Here is an 18998-nt window from a genome sequence, read left to right as displayed (position 1 = left end):
ATCCTTGAAAAACAGTTGTTCATAAATGTATGTATTGCCAAGACACAGTGATATGAATAAAGCGTGATTGTGAACCAAGAGATATTTTTCTGTAGTAGAAGAGGGCTTATAAAAGCCTAGTAAAGTGACATGATCAAATTTTTGAGTTGAATGTCTGATTGCAACTCGGTGCATTTCATTTGAAAATTTGCAGGGAACGTATTTATGTCGACTGAAAATGGAACTACAGATATACAAAAAAAGTGCATGGTTTTTTTCAGCAATCTCAAAGCCTATTTTCAAACTGCCCCCACATGGTTAGAACAGTGGAAGCACTATTTAAAAACATATCGCAAAACTAAATAAAAACATATTGCAAATAATTTAATTGTTATTTTATTATTACCATAGTAGATGTGCAATTCATATTCTAGTCAGGAAAGACTGCCAACTTGCCACTGAGTGCTTCACTTAATAGGAGCAGACTTGTTCTCCAGGCTTCACAGACTTAATCTCAAAATGCGTTTAGTCTTTTCACCTCCATAGCTTTGAGTGGGAGTATTGCCCAGAGTGAGGAAGTGAGTGAGTGTTGGGGAATACCAACTGAAAAAAACTAGGTCACTGTTGACTGCAAGTTGCTTTTCTACAGAGTTGTTTAATTTTCTTTTTTATGCTTTTTTGAATTGAAGAACAGTGGAATTTTGTTGGGCTATTCTAGAGATGAAAAATGAGACTAGATTGATCTTTGGTCCAACACTACATGCATATATTACTGGAAAACCTTGTTGCTGATAGACTTACAAATGGTGGATGTTGATACCTCCAGACCACAAAACACTTCAACAGAAAGTAAATTGCTAGAGGAAGTCTTCTAGTCTGAAATGGTCCAAATTTCCCATAGAGTTACACTGGTTTATTTTTGTGCTGTCCCTAACTGATAATAGTTATTTGTTTTGTGTTTTACAGTGAATAACCCTATACCTTCCAACTTGAAGTCAGAAGCTAAAAAGGCAGCTAAAATATTACGAGAATTTACAGAAATAACTTCCAGAAATGGACCTGATAAAATCATACCTCGTAAGTAAAGGAAATGTTATGATTCAGCTAAAACCTCCAGTTCTCCCTTCTGTTGAAATCCATCTCTCTATTTATGCCCTTTGTTTTTACTGAGCGTTAACTCAGAAAGGAGTGAAGAACTGGACTGTTGTAACTCCTCTGAAAATATTTTGGAAGTAAAGATGTTCAGTTTTCTGGGTTATAGGCAGACATTGCCTATATCTTTTGCATGTTTATAGCCACAGGTTATCTGCACAGGAAGGCCTCTCTGGGCTGTAATGCCTCTCATTCACCATGTGAATGTCCATTTGTAAGGAGAACTTTGAATAGTAGCTATAGATTTTGAATATCTTTGTTTACTGGAGTTACCTAGACGAAAAAAGATTGCCTGGATGAGGAGCTACGAGATATGGTTTAGTAGCTGGTGGTACTAACAGGAATGGGAAGGCGGTTGGACTAGAAGATCTTGCAGGTTGTTTCCAACCTTGTGATTCTATGATTCTATGAAAATAAGTTAAGGAAAGAGATCAGGGTACGTTTCTACTTTGATAATGGTTAAACACTCTTACATGCTTCTGTCCTCCTTATTTTTGCAATTGTTGTTCTCTGTTTTGCCTAGGTATTGCTAGTTGTGGCTTTGAATTTATATCTATTATGTTCCAGAAGGTCTGTAATAAGACTTTCAGGATGATGACATTTTACTTGACAAAAACACTGTCTAATGATGTAAGCTGATGTGTGTCACTGTGATTTAAATTCAGACTTCACTCCTCCAAAAATTGGAAGAGTCACGAATGTGAACTATTTACTGCCTCATTGACTTACTATAAGACCTCACGCACAGTATGCATGGCAGTAAGCAAGCTTAGTCTGTATGAGCTAATCAGAATAACTAGAACAGTTGTGGAAGTGTAGATCAGTGCACCTAGCTTTGTAGTTGACTATGGAGTGGAGGTGTCATTATTAGTAAGCTTTTGCTTTAATTATTTGACTTCTGTGTGTTAAAATTGTTAAACGCAGAATTTTATTTTCCTTTTCCTGTGAACTCTGACAAGGTTTTGAATAAATGATTTTTGTGTTTCAGCCCATGTGATAGCTAAAGCCAAAGGCCTTGCAGTTTTGTCTGTTATCAAAGCTGGATTTTTGGTGACTGCTCGAGGTGGAAGTGGAATTGTATTAGCTCGTCTTCCTAATGGCAGTAAGTGGATGTTTTCCTTCTTTACTTCATGAGAGAATTAAAAGCTTTAAAATACACACACGCACACATGCATATGAAAATGTCTGATTAGAAAGCTGTTTTCAGAATTTTATACCTGCTTTTTACCGAATGTTCTCAGTATCTTTGTAGAAAAGGACGAAATATAAAAACATATAGTTTGAAACTCATTAGGAAAATGAATTATATCCAGTAATGGACAGCTGTATACCAAATAATTTGTAACATAGAGATTTGTTTAAATGAGGATTTGTGTGTCTTGGATTCTTTACTGGGATAAACTAGTGTCTTTATATGATTGCATTCCAGTTGTTAGGGACATAGTTTTAAGTAGTTGCAAGTGATTTTGAACTGTAATAATTAGATGAGCATTTCTTGTAATCTGTGGTAATGCTTTTGTAATTTTTGTTTTGTTTGACAGCGTGGTCTGCTCCTTCTGCAATAGGAATTGCTGGCGTTGGTGGTGGATTTGAAATTGGAATAGAGGTATGATTTTGCATTTGAAGTACTTGTTAATTACTTTTTTTTTTTTTCCCTGAGCAATTAGATGCGTTGAAAAAGATGTAAATGCTGGTAGTGAGAGAGATAGTGAGATCTGTTTTTCAGAGAAGACGAAAAAAGAAAAACACTTTTTTAAAGTTCACATATACAGTCCAAACAAATGTGGAGTTTTAATCCTATTAATCGAATTATTTGGAGAGATTTAAATGAAAATAAGTGATTTAATAGCCGTTTCCTTGATTTCTTAGGGAAGACAGAAATCTTCCTTTTTAGAGAAAATTCGAATCAGAGTTCATATATAAGACAGAATTAACTAACGGTATACTGTATTTAATGGTTTATCAAATGCTTTGCTAAGGAGTACAAGGACTCCATCTAGCAATAAACAGTGAAAGTAACTGAAGGTATAGAGTACCACTATACTTCATGCATTCCTTATTCAAACTGTGATTCTTGACTACAGCCTTCAGTGTGAGAGCACCAAAACTGATGGTACTTAAACTGGAAGCTTGCTACAGAAAATAAAAGATTTTCCATCTAGCAGAAACAGTGAAATGAGGAACTTTCAGCACATCCAAGGAGGAGTCCTGTTGATCTGAACTCTGATCATCCACTGCTGCTGCTTTTGTCTTATTCCTCACAGCTTTTTCACATTGTTTGTTACCATGTCTTCCTCTTTCCTGCCCTGCTTTCCCATCCATTTTCTTTGTTCAGCTTCTCTTCCACTGATTCCTAAATAAAATCAAATGTAACAGTGTGCTGCCAACAAGATCTTTTGCTATGAGAATTCTGCTCTTCTTTCTGAAGAATCCATGCAAAACTGATCTGGGTATAGACTGAGCCCCCAGTGTGTCCTACACAAGTAACTGGTCATCCCTCTCCTGTCAACTACTCACCCGGTACTCACATAATGAGTAACCGATAAGTATTTTTTTTATATCCTCATAGTTCAGCATGTGATCTCAGGTATTATTACTGTGCACTTTTTAAAAGATGCTGTGAATAAAAAATTAATAATTTTTGCAAGGGTTTTTCTTTGTTTTTCTTGACTACAAGTTTGGAACGCATTGCAAAATATTGTTAGATGTGCCTCAGGAGGTTTTTATTTTGTATTTTTTCCTTTAGTGATAATGAAACAGACTCATTAGATGCCTTGATTAATCTGTGAAAGTTTTCCTGTAATCATCTCCATGTGATATATTAGATAATATAACCATTTACTACTGATATTTACTAAAATAATTTAAATACACAAGATATTTCCAAGAGGACTTTTTTTTTTTTTCTGAACATTATGCACTTCATTTGAAATTGTAGTCACTCTCATTTTACAAAATAGTGTTTTCTTTCTTTTATAACGTAAAGTTAGAAGAGAAATTTAGAAGATAAATAGCTGAGCTGCTTAGGAGTTCTGATTCCAATTCAGCAATGTTTTAGCAGTTTAAGAGCTTAAACCTTGTAGAAATTGCTTGCATTTTATTCATACAGGAAAGATTGTAGTTAACATAGTCACGTTTATACTTATGGGTAGTTTTTAACAATAAGAAGTAAGTCACAGATTTCTCTAGTCATGGTATTAGCATAATGGTTTTCCAAATGAAAATGCTTGGTACTTCAAATTGAAAATCTGTTTTAAAATTCTTGAAATGCTTTCCTTAGAGGTCTTTCTCACAATTAATTCATATAGCTTTAGCTATGAGTTCATCCTCTTTATGGGTAAAAAGAGATGGCAGCATCCCTGAATCGTGTTCTCTCTACATCACTGGATGATGAGAAAACTGTTAATGTCAGACCTTTTGTATGGGATGGGGTGAGATTAAGAGAAGCTGATAACAAAGGCCTCCCTTACATTGTGTTTAATACTCATGGCTAGCACTGTTTTGCAAGTAATCTGATATTTCCTCTTGTATTTCCTGCTGCCACTGTTTGGAATTTGGGGTAAGTTGAAAAAAGTCAACAACTGAACAGTCTACTTTATTGAACTCTGAAACAGTCTGCTGTACTGAGTTTAGCATCAAATTCACCTATTTTTTTTTTTTAAATACCTGTGTGTTTGATGAGCTTTCGGTTATGGTATCATGATCTTTACAGGAAAAGACTTGAAAGACTTTTTTTTCTCTTAAAACAAATTATAGGATCATTCTATTGAAACTTATGAAGAGAATTATAGTTTTATGGTACTGATGGCAAAAGGCTGGGTTGTAGTTGAAGTTCTTCTATATCTTCATCTTGTATCATAATCCAGATGAGTGTTAGAGTGTTAGAAAACACTCATATTTTTTTCTTATATTTTGCATTTGTGTTTTTCAAAAATACCTTCTCTCTCCAACTATTTCCCTCAATAGTTTCTTGAAGAAACTGGCTACATCTCATAAATTGAAGTCTTACAGAATCCCGATTTTCTGTCAAGAAAATACAGTTTTGTCGATTATAGGAAAAGCAGTATCCTTTCTGTTGTTCTGTTGATTTTTTTGTATTATTCTTTGACGGGCAAACAAGTAATTTTTGTTTACTATTTTTTCTTGCTGTTACCATTAATTGCTATGGATTTTCTTAATCTCATGTCTCTTCAATTCTGAAAATTGCCTTCAAAATTGTTTGCAAAAGCTTTATAAAACTAAAAATTGTTAATTAGGAACTTCTGAATCAAAATAGTGTTTCTAATATAACTGTGTTTATTGCATTGAGTAAAAAACTATGTAACAGGATTTTTAGCTTCCAAACATCTTGTAGAAAAAGAATTAATTTCATTCAGAAAACTATTTAAAAAGCATTATTTGCAAGAATGGAAGTAATTATCTGAGAGGATGACAGATTCTAGATTGAATTAAAACTTTGATACTTTAGTTTTTCATATGGGGGAGGGAATTTCTTCGATGCTACTGCCTACTTTCCCACCAAACAGATTTTGCTCCCATGCACTTCAGACTTTCTTCATAAAAAGCATGGTACTTTTGTTTGATGTTTTTATAGGTTTCAGACTTAGTAATAATATTGAATCATGAGAGAGCAGTAGAAGCTTTTGCTAAAGGAGGAAATCTTACACTTGGAGGAAATCTTACTGTGGCAATTGGACCTCTGGGGAGGTGAGAGTAAAATCTTTTTGTTATATGGATGAGATTTAACTATGGAAGATATTTTTTTCTTAAGCTATATAAACATTTGCATGGATTTCTCTAATATTTTAGAAAACAATCTTTGCAAACCAATATGTTGACTGGACCTTATTGTTTCTGTAGTGTTATATAGTGTTACAGTGTTTTAGTTACTTGTTGCTTTATCTTTTTTTCTTTTTTCTTCTTTTTTTTTTTTTTTTTTTTTTGCCTTCCATGATAAAGGCATCTATTGATGGAAGGAAGGTTTACTCTAGTTTTGTAAGACATTGCTTGATTGGGCTCAATAAAGAGCAAATGTACTATAGCAAACTATTATTTTCAGTTATCTATGGGCCTGTGCTTTGTTACCAGAGATCTGCTTGGCAATAAGTAAAAGAAATACACCAAGTAATTACTTTTAAAGCTTAAGTGATTAAGCCACCCTACTATGAAGGATGAGTTGATATAATCACAGAATAATTTAATTTGGAAGGGACCTTTGGAGATCTCTAGTCCAGCCTCCTGCTCAAAGCAAGGTTTGTTATGACTGCAGATCAGGTTGCTCATGCCTTTATTCCAAATGGATCGTGAAAAGCTCTGCTTAGCCTCTGTAAGCAATATATTCCACTACTCAGTGAAAAGTTATGTCCCTCCACCGTGCACTGCTTGAAGAGCCTGGCATCATATTCTTAATTACCTTAATTGGAAGGCTGCTGATCGGTATCCTCCTAAGACTTCTCCTTCCCTGTCTAACCAAGCCCAATTGCCTCAGCTTCTTCTCTTGGAATATGTCCCTCCTTATACCTTTGTTTTTATGATGAAAGTTTTGCTGATGTTTTGTCATCACTTCTAACAAAATAAAAGGATGATACTTGTTCCTCTGATGAGATAAATATGTGGACAGGGAGGGCAATGAATGTCATCTGTGCTGCAGGGTGTTTGGTATGCTGTCCTGCATACAGAGTGATAGACATAGAGTGTACAGAGGAAAGTTACATCAAGAAACCTCATGAAATTAAAGAAGACTCACCATGTGTAGGTGAGTCCTCAGCAGTTGTGTAGATGGGGCCTGCCAGGCTGAGCAGCCAACCTACTGGTATCCTGGTAGACAGTAGGCTTAGTCAACAGTGCAGGATGTCTTAACAACATGGGAAGCTGCATCAACAGAATTGTAATCAGAAGATAAGGAAAGTGATTCTTCCCCTTCAGTTGGTTGTTCATAGCTTGTGCCTAGAATATCCGATTTTAGCCCTACAGTACAAGAAAGATGTGTAACCTTGAGTGCTTCCAATGAAGAGATACTAAGATGGCAAGAGACATGGAGAATATGAACTGTGAGGCTAGGGAAGCCTGGTATATTTAACCTGGAGGAGAGAAGCCTTTGGGACACCTAGCTGCAGCCTTCTAAGAGGCTGTATTGCCAACAGGGGAATTACCAAGAAGACCAACTTTCTGCTCTTTACTGAGGTGCGTGGCAGGATAATGAAAGATGGTATTGTCTAATTGAAACAAGGAAAGTTCTATCTGGATATGAGGGGGGAAAAAATATCTGTAACAGTGACTGAGAACTGAAACAGGTTGCCTGGGATGTATGTGGAGTCTTTAAAAACTGGCTGTACGAGACGCAGACTAAATTGATCTTAATTTGATGTTATACCTGCTTTGAGCAAAAAGTTGGACTGTATAACTACCTGAACTGTCTTCAAACCTAAAGTGCTCTGTGATTCTGTGTCTGTCAGTCAGACTTTGTAATCTTATTGTTCTCTTGAGGTCTATAAGACCTTACTTAAAATATTTTGTGCTGCTTTGGGCATCATAAAATCAAGAAAGATAGATAGATGTGTTGGTTAGAACACATGCAATCACAACTTTTTAAACATGGTCTATGTGCAATGACTGAAGTACTGACTAAAGAAGAAAACAGTGAAGTGATCATGTCTCTGAATGCATAAATGGCCACAAGAAAAAGGAAAGGAATTAAAAAGTTCCTTCTGGCAGTGGTAGATAAGACAAAAATTAGTTAGATTCCTGTGGTAAAAAGAATTTCGTTAGAGCTTAGAAAAAAATTTAAGCAGTAGCAAATCTGTCTATGAAAAATTTGGAATTTGCTATTGGAGCAAAAAAGCAACTAGCATGAATTTTTTTCAGACTTCTGAATGCAAGAAGAGGTCTAATATAGAGTATTCTTATGAGATGTTATTCTGTGTTTCAGAGGAAACCTCATTACCAAAATTAAATACTTTCTACTGGCTGCTGTCTGAAATGAATTTTAAGTTTGACTTAGTTAAGCATATTCAGTAGAGTATTTATGAACAGAAAAAAGTGGTAGCCTTGCTGACTTTTGGTAGGATTGGGATTAAAGTCCATTACTGTTCATAGAATCAGAATGGCCTGTGTTGAAAAGGACCACAATGATCATCTGGTTTCAACCCCCCTGCTATGTGCAGGGTCACCAACCACCAGACCAGGCTGCCCAGAGCCACATCCAGCCTGGCCTTGAATGCCTCCAGGGATGGGGCATCCACAGCCTCCTTGGGCAACCTGTTCCAGTCACTACCCTCTGTGTGAAAAACTTCCTCCTAATATCTAACCTAAACCTCCTCTGTCTTAGTTTGAAACCATTCCCCCTTGTGCTATCACTATCCACTCATGTAAACAGTCATTATGTTCTGAAGCCATATTGAAGACTCTGAAGTAATTTTTTTTTTCTTTCCAGAAATTTAGAAGGGGATGTTGCACTGAGAAGCTCTGCTGCTGTGTATACATACTGCAAATCTCGAGGACTGTTTGCAGGTGTATCTCTGGAAGGAACCTGTTTAATTGAAAGGAAAGAAACCAATCGCAAGTAAGTTCTCTCTGAATCTAGAGCATTCAATAGAGGAATAGTGATGCAACGAAATGGGATAAGTTCAATTGTTAAAAAAAAAAAAAAAAAAATTGTTGTGAAAATGTTCCATGCTGAATTCAGGGTTTCTTCAATTTAGATGACAGGTATTGTATAAGTACACATTTAAAAGCTAAATGTTAAGAGACTCAGAATTTAGAATATAGTTATAGAGATATTTACTGTATAATAAGAAATATCCTTTAAAGTGACTTGAAACAAACCAGCTAAACAAAAAAAAAGTATGTTTTAAATATCACTGAATTTGAGAGAACAATTTTTGGAGTGCTACTTCTGATGTGCAGCTTATTAAATTTAAAGTACTTAAGGTGCATCTGAGTAGGAGGAAATATTTGACATGCTTTTACTATGCTGCCGATCCTAAAATGTCAACCAAATAATTTCAAGAATTAAAATACAGTAACTGTGAGATGTCTATTGCACTGTATGTTCTATATTTATAAAAACTTTAATTCTGCTTATATGAGCAAGACTACTGTGATTTTTAATGACAACATATTATTTACTTCCAGCTATCTCCTGTCAAAAATTGCCATTCCAATGCAATCATGAAGGAATCTATGAAAACGTTTTGTAGAATTAATGTGTATTTCTTTAGTCTATTGTGTGATTGTCTTTCAAGTGGTCTGGCTGATACATGCTATGTGACCAATAACAAAATATAACTGGTGAAGAACATTTTCAAATAAAGTGGTGGTAGGCATCCAAGTTGGTTGCAGTTATTCATCATTTAGAATTTATCACTAGTTATGCCTCTTTAAAATAGCTGGCCAGAAGGAAAAGTCTGGAGAGAGGAGATACCTTCACAAGCTGGACGTATCTAGACACTGAAATACAATGGTGATCAAATACCTGACATCTTTTCTTTGATATCAGATTTTATGGGCAAGATATACGTGCTAGTGCCATCCTGTTGGGTGATGTTCCTTTTCCTGCTCAAGCAGAAGATCTTTATGAAACTCTAGCATCCTTCACTGAAGTATATGAAAATGAAGAGCAAAGAAACAATCCAGGAAAAGCTGTAAGGAAACAAGGAAGGTTTTGTGCAACTCCTCACAGACTTTTTTCTCTTTGTAAACTGTTTGCAGTCAAGCGTAATGGTAATCTTGGTGTTGTGATATTCACAAGATCTCTGTTGAATGCTTATAAATGTAATACATAGCCAATAATTCACAGAATCATCACAGAATCATAGAATGGTTTGGGTAGAAAGGGACTTTAAAGATCATCTGGTTCCAACTACTCTGATATAGGTGGGGACACCTTCCTGTGTGTAATGTGTCCATTCAAATACACTTTTGTGTGTTGCACTGGTGGGCTTTTCTAGACAAGAATATTGTTGGTTTGGCGTTGTATCATCTAGAAGAACAATATATAGCTGCCTTTTTAGAACAGCACATAATCAAATCTGGAGATGATGTTGAAGTTTCTTCAAGCTATTCATAATCAAGTAAATAATGGGCATACTAGGTTCGATGTGAATAATCTTCATATTTTTCTACTTTTTGTCTTCCGTTCAGTAACATTTAAAATAATACTGAGAACTATGGAAGATTATTTATTCAGCTGTTATATTGATATGTAATCGCTTAGTTTCATCTCTTTAAAAGGCACAGTGAATTTCTCTGTAGTCATGTGTATGTCACTAGTTATTTAGTGTACTTCTTGTGTTAATACGATTTCAGTGGAGATTTCAGTGTAACTTGGCGTACTTTTAGACTATGAAGTTAAATATTTCCAGTTTGATTAAACTTGTTTTAAAAATGTGTACATCTTAGGTAAATGACCCACCTGGTAGACCATCAAGACCAGAACCGCATAAACCTTCTGTTAGGCCAACACCACCAGGTTAGAAAATATTTTGAAAATGATTAATTTATCTCTTTAGTCTTAACTTTCTACTTCTATAATTAAAGTTATGAAGTTATTGTAAAAGTAAATGTCTATATAATAATGTTTTTTATATTCATTCTGAGTGCCATGAGCAATGAAGAGTAAAGAGTTTTTTGTTTCTTTGTGTTATATTAACAAATTTTTCTCTGTGACATATTTTCTATAGAAGTAATATTTGTTTAGTTACAAAAGCAAGTAATCGTTCAAAGAAAGCATGTTTATTTATTAGATGGATAGAAGACCCTTGGCTCAGTGATGTTTCTTAAGTGAAAAGTCCTGGTTCTAACAGAAACCGCTAGTCCTACTTCTAGAAACTACGGGTTTCTAAAATATTAGTTCTCCTTTAGGTTGTCATGTCTTTAAATAAGCAGTTCTCACAGTTGAGTGGGGAAAGTTTTGACTGTTAACATTTTGTCTACCAACATATTCACAATGAATACAAGTCAGTATGCAGTTTCTCTTGCTAACGTGATTTATTCCAGTAGATGTAAGACAGGATTTAAGAGAGAGCCCTTATTTCTTTCTCCTGTACTGCTCCTTAAATAACTGCAGTCATTTTGGAACTATTGAACATGTATTAGAAAACAAGTGTATGAAGTATAACAGTGCATGTTGATATATCGTATAAGTTGCTGTTAAATTTATCTTTCAGCTAAAAAGAACTCAAACAAGCTTTATCCTGAACTTCCAAGTGATTATGCCTCTCTGAGTAAGTACTGAGCTTACACATTTTATTAGTGCAATATGAAAGTACTGAAAGTACTTTGGAAGACGTCTATCAACATTTGCCCATTTCTTTATTGTCCATGAGTTAAAATGATATTTCATTGTGTACGTGCTCCTGAAAATATTTCATTAACGTGTATCTTATTCCTTGGCTTTATGTTCCAAAAAAAATAAGTCTTACAGCAAAAGCTATTTTGTTTTGTTCAATGACCTCGAAAAATACACTGAAAATAACAAAGCTATTTTACATTACCATCTAACTGAAGTGAAGAAGAAAGCTGATCTAACAAGCTTGTGCCCAAACGCTTATGCAAGGTAGCATAACTCCAGTTTTAATTAAGAAGCACTTCCACAGATCGTATCTGATTATGCTTGCATAAGCATAATTTCTCTTGCAGTTATAGTTCTTCAGGTTTTTGTGAGATATCTCTGCATTAGAGATATCTCTAAGTTGTTACTAATTGTTATGTTTTAGCCCTCTTAACTGTAAAGCAGGAGCAGTCTGAGCTCTGACAGAGAATCTTACTCTGTAGTATTTGCGGTGTAACTCTTGTGGGGCCCATCAACTGGAAACTTGTGATTCATTAGGGAAAATGTTATGATTGAACTAGTAATGTTCAGGTAGCTACCATAGTGGTCTCTCCCATCAAAAATCCCATCTTTCACAGAGCAGAGACTGCTATTTGAAAGTCAATGAGGCAAGCTGCTTGATACAATATATTCTCCTGTTAATAAATAAATGTTTTTGTGGTTTTGGCTGGGATAAAAACCAAGGCCGACACATTCTGTATTACGTGCATGTGTGTGTATGTACGTTCACGTGTCTTCACACATTTTTTAATACACCAATAGAAAATAAAGTGAAACCATTTCCTTTTTACTTAATCAAACTTGATAACTGGTCACAGAAGAGTCTAATTCAGGTAGAGTGTTGTCATTTAACACAGTACTTATCCTGTCTTGTCTGAATGCCAAAATCTTGATTGTATTTTTAATTTCTCAATTCGTGTAATTACAGATTTTCACTAAAAATGAGGTCAATTATGTGTTATTGTCTTCATAATCTTCCCTGTTATCTTTTCTCCATATGTGCTGTTGGGGTATGTATGTGTGATGCGACCAACATAGCAGGAATTTAGGCTGAGCCATCGATATATTTCTGCAAATCCCTGAAGTCCTTCTAAGAAGAAAAATTTTCTGCCATGATGTAAAGCTTTTCCTGGGAAAAAAAATGATGTTTTTCCCAGGAAAAGAATACTCAGCAGCTGTTTTCCAGAAAGAAAAAAAAAAAAAAATTGGTCTTCTGACCAACTAAAATGTACAAGTCTTCATAAAACCCTGACCAACTGAGAAGTTTCTCCAGGAACAGGAAAAAAGATCAAACATACATTTGCTACATTAAAGGGAGCGTTCTATTCAACATAAGTGAGAAGGTAAAAATCTTCCATAGCTCATAGTTGATGAGTTTACAGATGACTTGAAATCAAAAGATTAGACTGAGTCAGTCTGTTACCAAGGATTCCTACGGATTTCTAAAAATTCACAATGCTATCTCTAAAGAGCACAAGAGGAAGTGGAATTTTCTGTAAAAAGCATTTTCTTCAAGAAATGTCTTATGGTAAATTTCATTTTTCTTACAAGCTAGATGTGGTATATTTTGCATTGTATTGCAGGTTCTAATTTATTTGATAACTGTTCAAGTGGTATCTGAATCTACAAAATATTGTATATGTTTCTATAGGCTATAAAGGATTGTTCTTATTACAGGGGTAAAACAAGGAAGAAGTCAATTCTCCTCTGTCTGTTAATACCAAAGCCTTTAATGCATAGAATTATAGAATGATTTGGGTTGGAAGGGACCCTAAGGGTCATCAAGTTCCAACCCCTTGCCACAGGCAGGGCCACCAATCTCCAGATCTGGTACAAATGCACGTCGATGGGAGTCTGGAAAAGAGTTGCAGTCCCTTTCCCTACAGAAATACATGGTGTGTTTATGCTGAGTGATGAGGTAAAAGCCTCCTTAAAGCCATGGCTCCTGTCAATAATCTGTTTCTTCCTGTTTATAATCGAGATGATTTTAATATTGCTGCCTAGCAGATCTAACTTCTACTATACAGACTTCATTGGAGGATCAGTGGCTGCAATGGATGTTCCACAGTAATCTGAAAAAAACACTTAGCATTTCTTGCATCTTTATAATTACATTTAAAAAAATAATACACTTGTTAGATGGCTAATGGAAGAGTGCATGGAACTAATCTTTAGGAAGCTTCATTGTAGGTATAATGGCTAGTTCAGGGTTAGGGTGTGATAATGAGCAACAAACTTCTCTGTGTTGTAACATACTAAGGGAAGTGCCTTTTCATTTTTCCTTTTTTGGGGTTAGGGAAGAGGGTGGCAGGAAGGATGTGCTGATCAGAAGTTTTGTCTTTTCAACAGTTACGAAAGTAGAAGGGCTGAAATGTTCACCCATCTCATTAAATGAAAGGGGAGCTAGACTTGCAGATGAGACATTTTTAATTATATTTTATGTAGTTCTGAATTATCTAAACAGGTTATATTACATTGCTTATTTCAAACACAAGAATGTTAGATGGAAAAACATTTTTTTTCTAAACTGATAGTGTGATACTTGACTGAGATGCAAGTAGAGTGTTTTCATGTAATTCAATAATACTTAAGTTAATGCATTTAGCTGGAAAATAAGATTCAGAAACGCTTTAAAATTTTCCATGCACTTGGAAATATCACACATTTTATTTAAAGAGGAATAAATAATTTGCAGAAACCTCCTGCAATTCTGGAAAAAAACCATGGCTGAGATTGTGATTCAATGGAGTAAAGTTTTTACAGTAGTTGAGGAATAGAGGTGTGATTTTATTTTATTTTTATTGTTTGGGGTGGGTTTGTTTTGGTTTTTTTTTTTTTTAAACTGTTTGGCTAAATTAAATTTGTTCATGTCTATGAAAGTTCTTTGCTCCTACCCTTCTAGCATAAGGGACTTGTAACTTTAAGTTTCTGCTTGTTCCATGTATGTTACATACAAATAATAAAAGGGCTGACTGGTTCTTCCAAGTTTTATAAGCATAATGTAGCTTAGGTTATCTGGATAGAAGGTTTCTGTGGAGTTCTGTACCACATCTGTAATCTAAGTGACTCATGGCTCTTCAGGGGACTACTTGAGCATCGTAGAATCAGAACACAAATTTATTTTACTACGACTTTTTTTTTTTTAAAGAAATGTAAGGTTGTTAGCTTGTCACACTTGAATGATACCTAGTCCTAGATCTTTGATTCTTTTTATAGTGTGTTGTTTGCCCATTATTTCTATTTGACTTTATGCTACAGAACAGCAGGCAATCAAAACTGTAAATGAACGGATTCTTTTTTTATCTGGCTGTCATCCAAATAGTTTGCTGAATACTGTACAGTTCTGAAAACACTGCAGCCATTTTTCAACTAAACTGGTAGAAGCAGGAAATTTTGGTGAGAGCTAAATAATTAACAAGCAATTTGTTCAGGATCAGAAGTCAATATTTTTGTCACTTTTTCTTCACCTCAGCTAGTCTGAAACAAAGACTGGTTCACATGTATGGAAGAAAATCACTTAAATTGGTCAAGTTGCTGAAACAATCAGGAAACAGAATTGAGATAGGACTTGGGATGAGTGTATTAATTCATTTTCCTAAAGACAACAACAAAAACTTTCTAAATGTTGTTCCTTCACTGTTCATTTGCAGTCATCGTAAGTTAATATGAAACAGTTCAGAGGCGTGAATTCTCAGAATGCATACTTGCTTAGCATTTCATTCTGTCTCTGCTCAGTAATGTGTTCCCTTTCAGGAATGTTTATTAACAGTGGTTTATTGTTGCAGTGCTTTACGAATATATGTTTTTTCTACTAACAAAAATGCTTCCATTTGTAACAGAATAATTACTTTATCATAATTAGGAAACAGCAGTTATACAGTTTACATCTTCATAACAGTTGTACAATTTGCTTAAGAAATTCATGAAACCTTGTGCTCATATATCCTAAGTGTTTGAGATTTGGTTCATTGGTGGTTTTGTTTGTTTGGTTTGTTCCTGTTCCTTAATATTTCTGTCAGACACATTGGCTTTTTTACCTTTCATAAGTACTTGAACCAAATATTTTTAATTTTAATTTTGTGCCCTCTTCTTTTGATTTTTGAGCTGAATAAATATCTATCTATGATGCTTATTGTGGCTGTATTCACTAGAGCTCTTTCCTGCCCAGAGAGTTTACCTTTCAGACACTTCTGCTGTAACCAAATCACCTCTTGATCTTTCTTGATCTTTCTTCTGATTGTTAAACAGATTGATTAGCTAAGTCATGTTCTTTTTTCATCTCAAATTTTAAATAGTACTACAAATAGCAAATTCTGAGTTGTAAACTCACTGAGATCAGTAGGATTTTGACTTCTAAAAACCATAATGAATTTAAGCCAAACTCTACTCCTTACCATTTATTTATTTACATCTTTTTATTTATTGCTAATCCATGTTAAAACAGTTGAGGCTGTATCAATCCTTTCTGAGTAGGTACCATGAAGTTGTGGCAAACTCAATTTGTATTTACTAAATCACTCTCAGAGGTGCTGCTTTTCATTCTTACAGTTCTCCAGAAATCAGGTCTGGTGCAATTCTCTGTAATTTTTGGGGTGATCTCAATGTATATTTCAATAATCTCTGAATTCCAGCTGGTTGAGTCAATCTATGAAAATTTGATTGGTGTGACAGTTCTAAAAAAGACTTTCATGCCTCCTTAAGCATATTTTGACAAGGAAATTTTAGGGTTTGTATACAAATTTATTTGTTTTGTTTGCATATTATGGCCTTTTCTGTGGCCAGTTACGCATATTAGTTAAGCCAAAAAAAAATTAAATGAGTTAAGAATGCTTCTGAGATACAGAGTTAACAAAATTCTGCAGCTCTCTGAGCACAATATCAAATCTTTTCTTTGTGACCTCCTGTTTTACTTACTGTACTTGAATGCCTGCTCTACACTTCAGTTTCTATCGCACTTAAAATCTTGCCATTTTGTGTGCATCCCACTCTGTAGGATGATATTGTTCAAATGCAGAAAGAAGATAAAACAGTGGAATTGTGACAACATTCTAGATGTGTCTATTAGTACCTCTAATTATGTGTATTGCTGAGCTCTACACAGTGTAGAGAAACAATTTAGAGCTTCTGAAAGAGAGCATCACTGTCAGTGCGCTTGCAACTTCAAAACAGGCTTACTTTGCTGAATGTGTACTGAAGCAATCACTTTTTTTTTTTTAATGTGATAGTCTTCTCTTTGATTTAACAAAACTAATACCAGCTCAACTTAACTAGAAATCTATCATGTAACTATTTACATCAGTTATACATTTCCACATTTAGAAATCCACAGATTTTAAAACAAACAGGCAAAAAACCTGACAGCTACACCACAAGAAAAATCTAATTGTGTTCAAATCCTTTGACTTGGACATTTTTATTGTAAGACTAAATACTTCAAAGTAAAAGTATTATCTCCAGTTTTGGCGATAATAAAATTCAAATCTCTCTCTTGTCTCCAGTTCATTTTTCTGTGTGTAATATCTGAATTTTTGGTTTTTCTGTTGGAAGAACTCAGACTACTAGATATTGTTTCAGAACTTTTTTGCATAGTGGAATATATGATGTCTGTCATTAGCTCTTGTTTACTAGGTCAGTAGACAATGTCATGAAGGCCTAACCCCCTGGAAATTATCTATGGTAATTTTTTTTCTCTTAAGACTTTTAGCTAAACTTGGTCTATTTTTCTGTTTTCTTCATGACAAGGCTTGTGACATGTTTATATTTAGTTACTGAAATAATAAAACATCCATCTGGTGGTCCCCAAAGTATTAACTTCCTTGCTTTTATGAGCTCTTTCTTAATACTAACCAAACCCAGGAAATCCCAGGAAATTATTTTCTAGACTATTTTTATCTCTGAATCACTTTTCTAGGATCATAGTATTGTGAATGTAGTAAGATAATCAGATAATCAAGCTGCTTATGGCTTATGTTGTGGCAAGATGAGAGGAAAACGTAGTGTGCAGGAATTTTCTGGTTATGCTGAAGTAAATAACTCACCGTGTATAATCAACTAACTCAAAATTCAACAGAGCATGAAAGATTGAGGTCATGTGTTGGGATGAAATTGGTGTCTTGCTGATGTGTGTGCATGCGTTGGTGGAGAACTATAATGCTAAATATGACCGGAATAAGGAGCAGTATTTTTTTCATGGCATTGATTTAATGAATAGGAATAAAAATTAGAGCAAAAATTACAGGAAAATCTCAGTGTAGCTTATGCTTATGTATTTTTAAGCAGCAAGCAGCATTAGGGTAATCATTCTGATGCAGTTAAAATGCGAAGTTGTTCCTGTAAACTTACAGATATTTAATGGTATAGTTTAAAGCCCTTTGTCTGAGGCCCTACTAAAACAAACAGGCTGATGCTTTAGCATGCTTATGATATATATGCTTAATTTGTGTTCTGTTGTAGCAGTAGGATAAACAAATTTAAATTACTATTCTATCTATTTATGTATAAAAAACCTTTGGGAGTACGGGAGCTTCTGCTTCATTAGTTCTAATGGAAGCCAAGCAGGATTTTTAAGTACCTCTAGGAATTGATAGCAGCAGAGTCTTGCAAAACTACAAAAAAAAAAAAAAGTCTCTATGTCAGATTAGTAAAAAGTCAGTATTTTGAAGATACCCACTATAGAATCTATGTAGAAACTGCATAGAATGAGATTGGGCTTGCAGTTGGTTTTATTTGTTTTCAGGCTGTGAGTTGTTTTGCAGAGAGAGGTTGAAGATAATCTTTATATCAGGTGCATGTGTTAATTACTCAGTGGCAGAACTTTTGAATCTAATGGTATAGAGATTTAATAAGCAAAATGAAGACACACTGTATTCAGGTTGAGATGTTAACACTCAGCATGTGTAGCAGAAATGTAGGAAATTTTGTCAACAAAATAAAAAATGTGCATATAATTCCTAAACAATCAAACTCACCTGAATAAAACATTGATCAGTTCTCTTTACTGTGCTTTTCAGAATATGAATGTTATGCTTAGCACTGCATCTCATCACATAACTGTTTATAAATATCTGAAGTGCAAGAGTCTAGTCAATGGGAGCAGACTCTTTTCAGCGGCATGCAACAGTAGAATTTGGGGCAACGGGTGGAAACTGGAACACAGGAGTTCCATACTAATACAAGGAAGAACTTCTTTACTGTCACATTGATGGGGCACCAGAACAGGCAGGCCAGAGAGGTAGTGGAGTCTCTTTGGAGATATTCAAGACCCATCTGTACACTTTCCTGTGTGACATACTGTAGGGAACCTGCTTTAGCAAGGGGGTTGAACTTCTTGTCTAGAGATCCCTTCCCACCACTACAATTCTGTGATTCTGTGATGCTGTATGATTTCAGAAAAGGGTTATTTGCATTAATGTAATCTTGAACATAGTAAAAGCCCTTGACATTGATACAGTTTATTTGACCATTTCAGTTTTAATGAAAATTTAAATGTTTTTTTGAAAAGGCAGAAAAAATCTAAGAAGTAATCAGCGAAAATGTT

General features: G+C 34.8%; 1 protein-coding gene across 1 annotated transcript in view; it reads left to right on the top strand.

Moving 5' to 3' along the window:
- The window catches only part of SH3YL1 (SH3 and SYLF domain containing 1), a 41715-nt gene that overhangs the window by 9274 nt on the left and 13443 nt on the right, over positions 1-18998 (top strand). The window contains exons 2-9 of the mRNA XM_031611067.2: positions 946-1056; positions 2120-2233; positions 2673-2737; positions 5726-5838; positions 8564-8692; positions 9629-9773; positions 10531-10600; positions 11298-11354. Of these exons, the coding sequence (XP_031466927.2) occupies positions 946-1056; positions 2120-2233; positions 2673-2737; positions 5726-5838; positions 8564-8692; positions 9629-9773; positions 10531-10600; positions 11298-11354 (804 nt within the window). The remainder of the gene's footprint in view (positions 1-945; positions 1057-2119; positions 2234-2672; positions 2738-5725; positions 5839-8563; positions 8693-9628; positions 9774-10530; positions 10601-11297; positions 11355-18998) is intronic.

This window comes from Phasianus colchicus, chromosome 2, assembly GCF_987193195.1.
Source record: "Phasianus colchicus chromosome 2, bPhaCol1.hap1.1, whole genome shotgun sequence".
NCBI classification, from domain to species: Eukaryota; Metazoa; Chordata; class Aves; order Galliformes; family Phasianidae; genus Phasianus; species Phasianus colchicus.
This window is presented reverse-complemented; position numbering and strand designations above follow the sequence as displayed.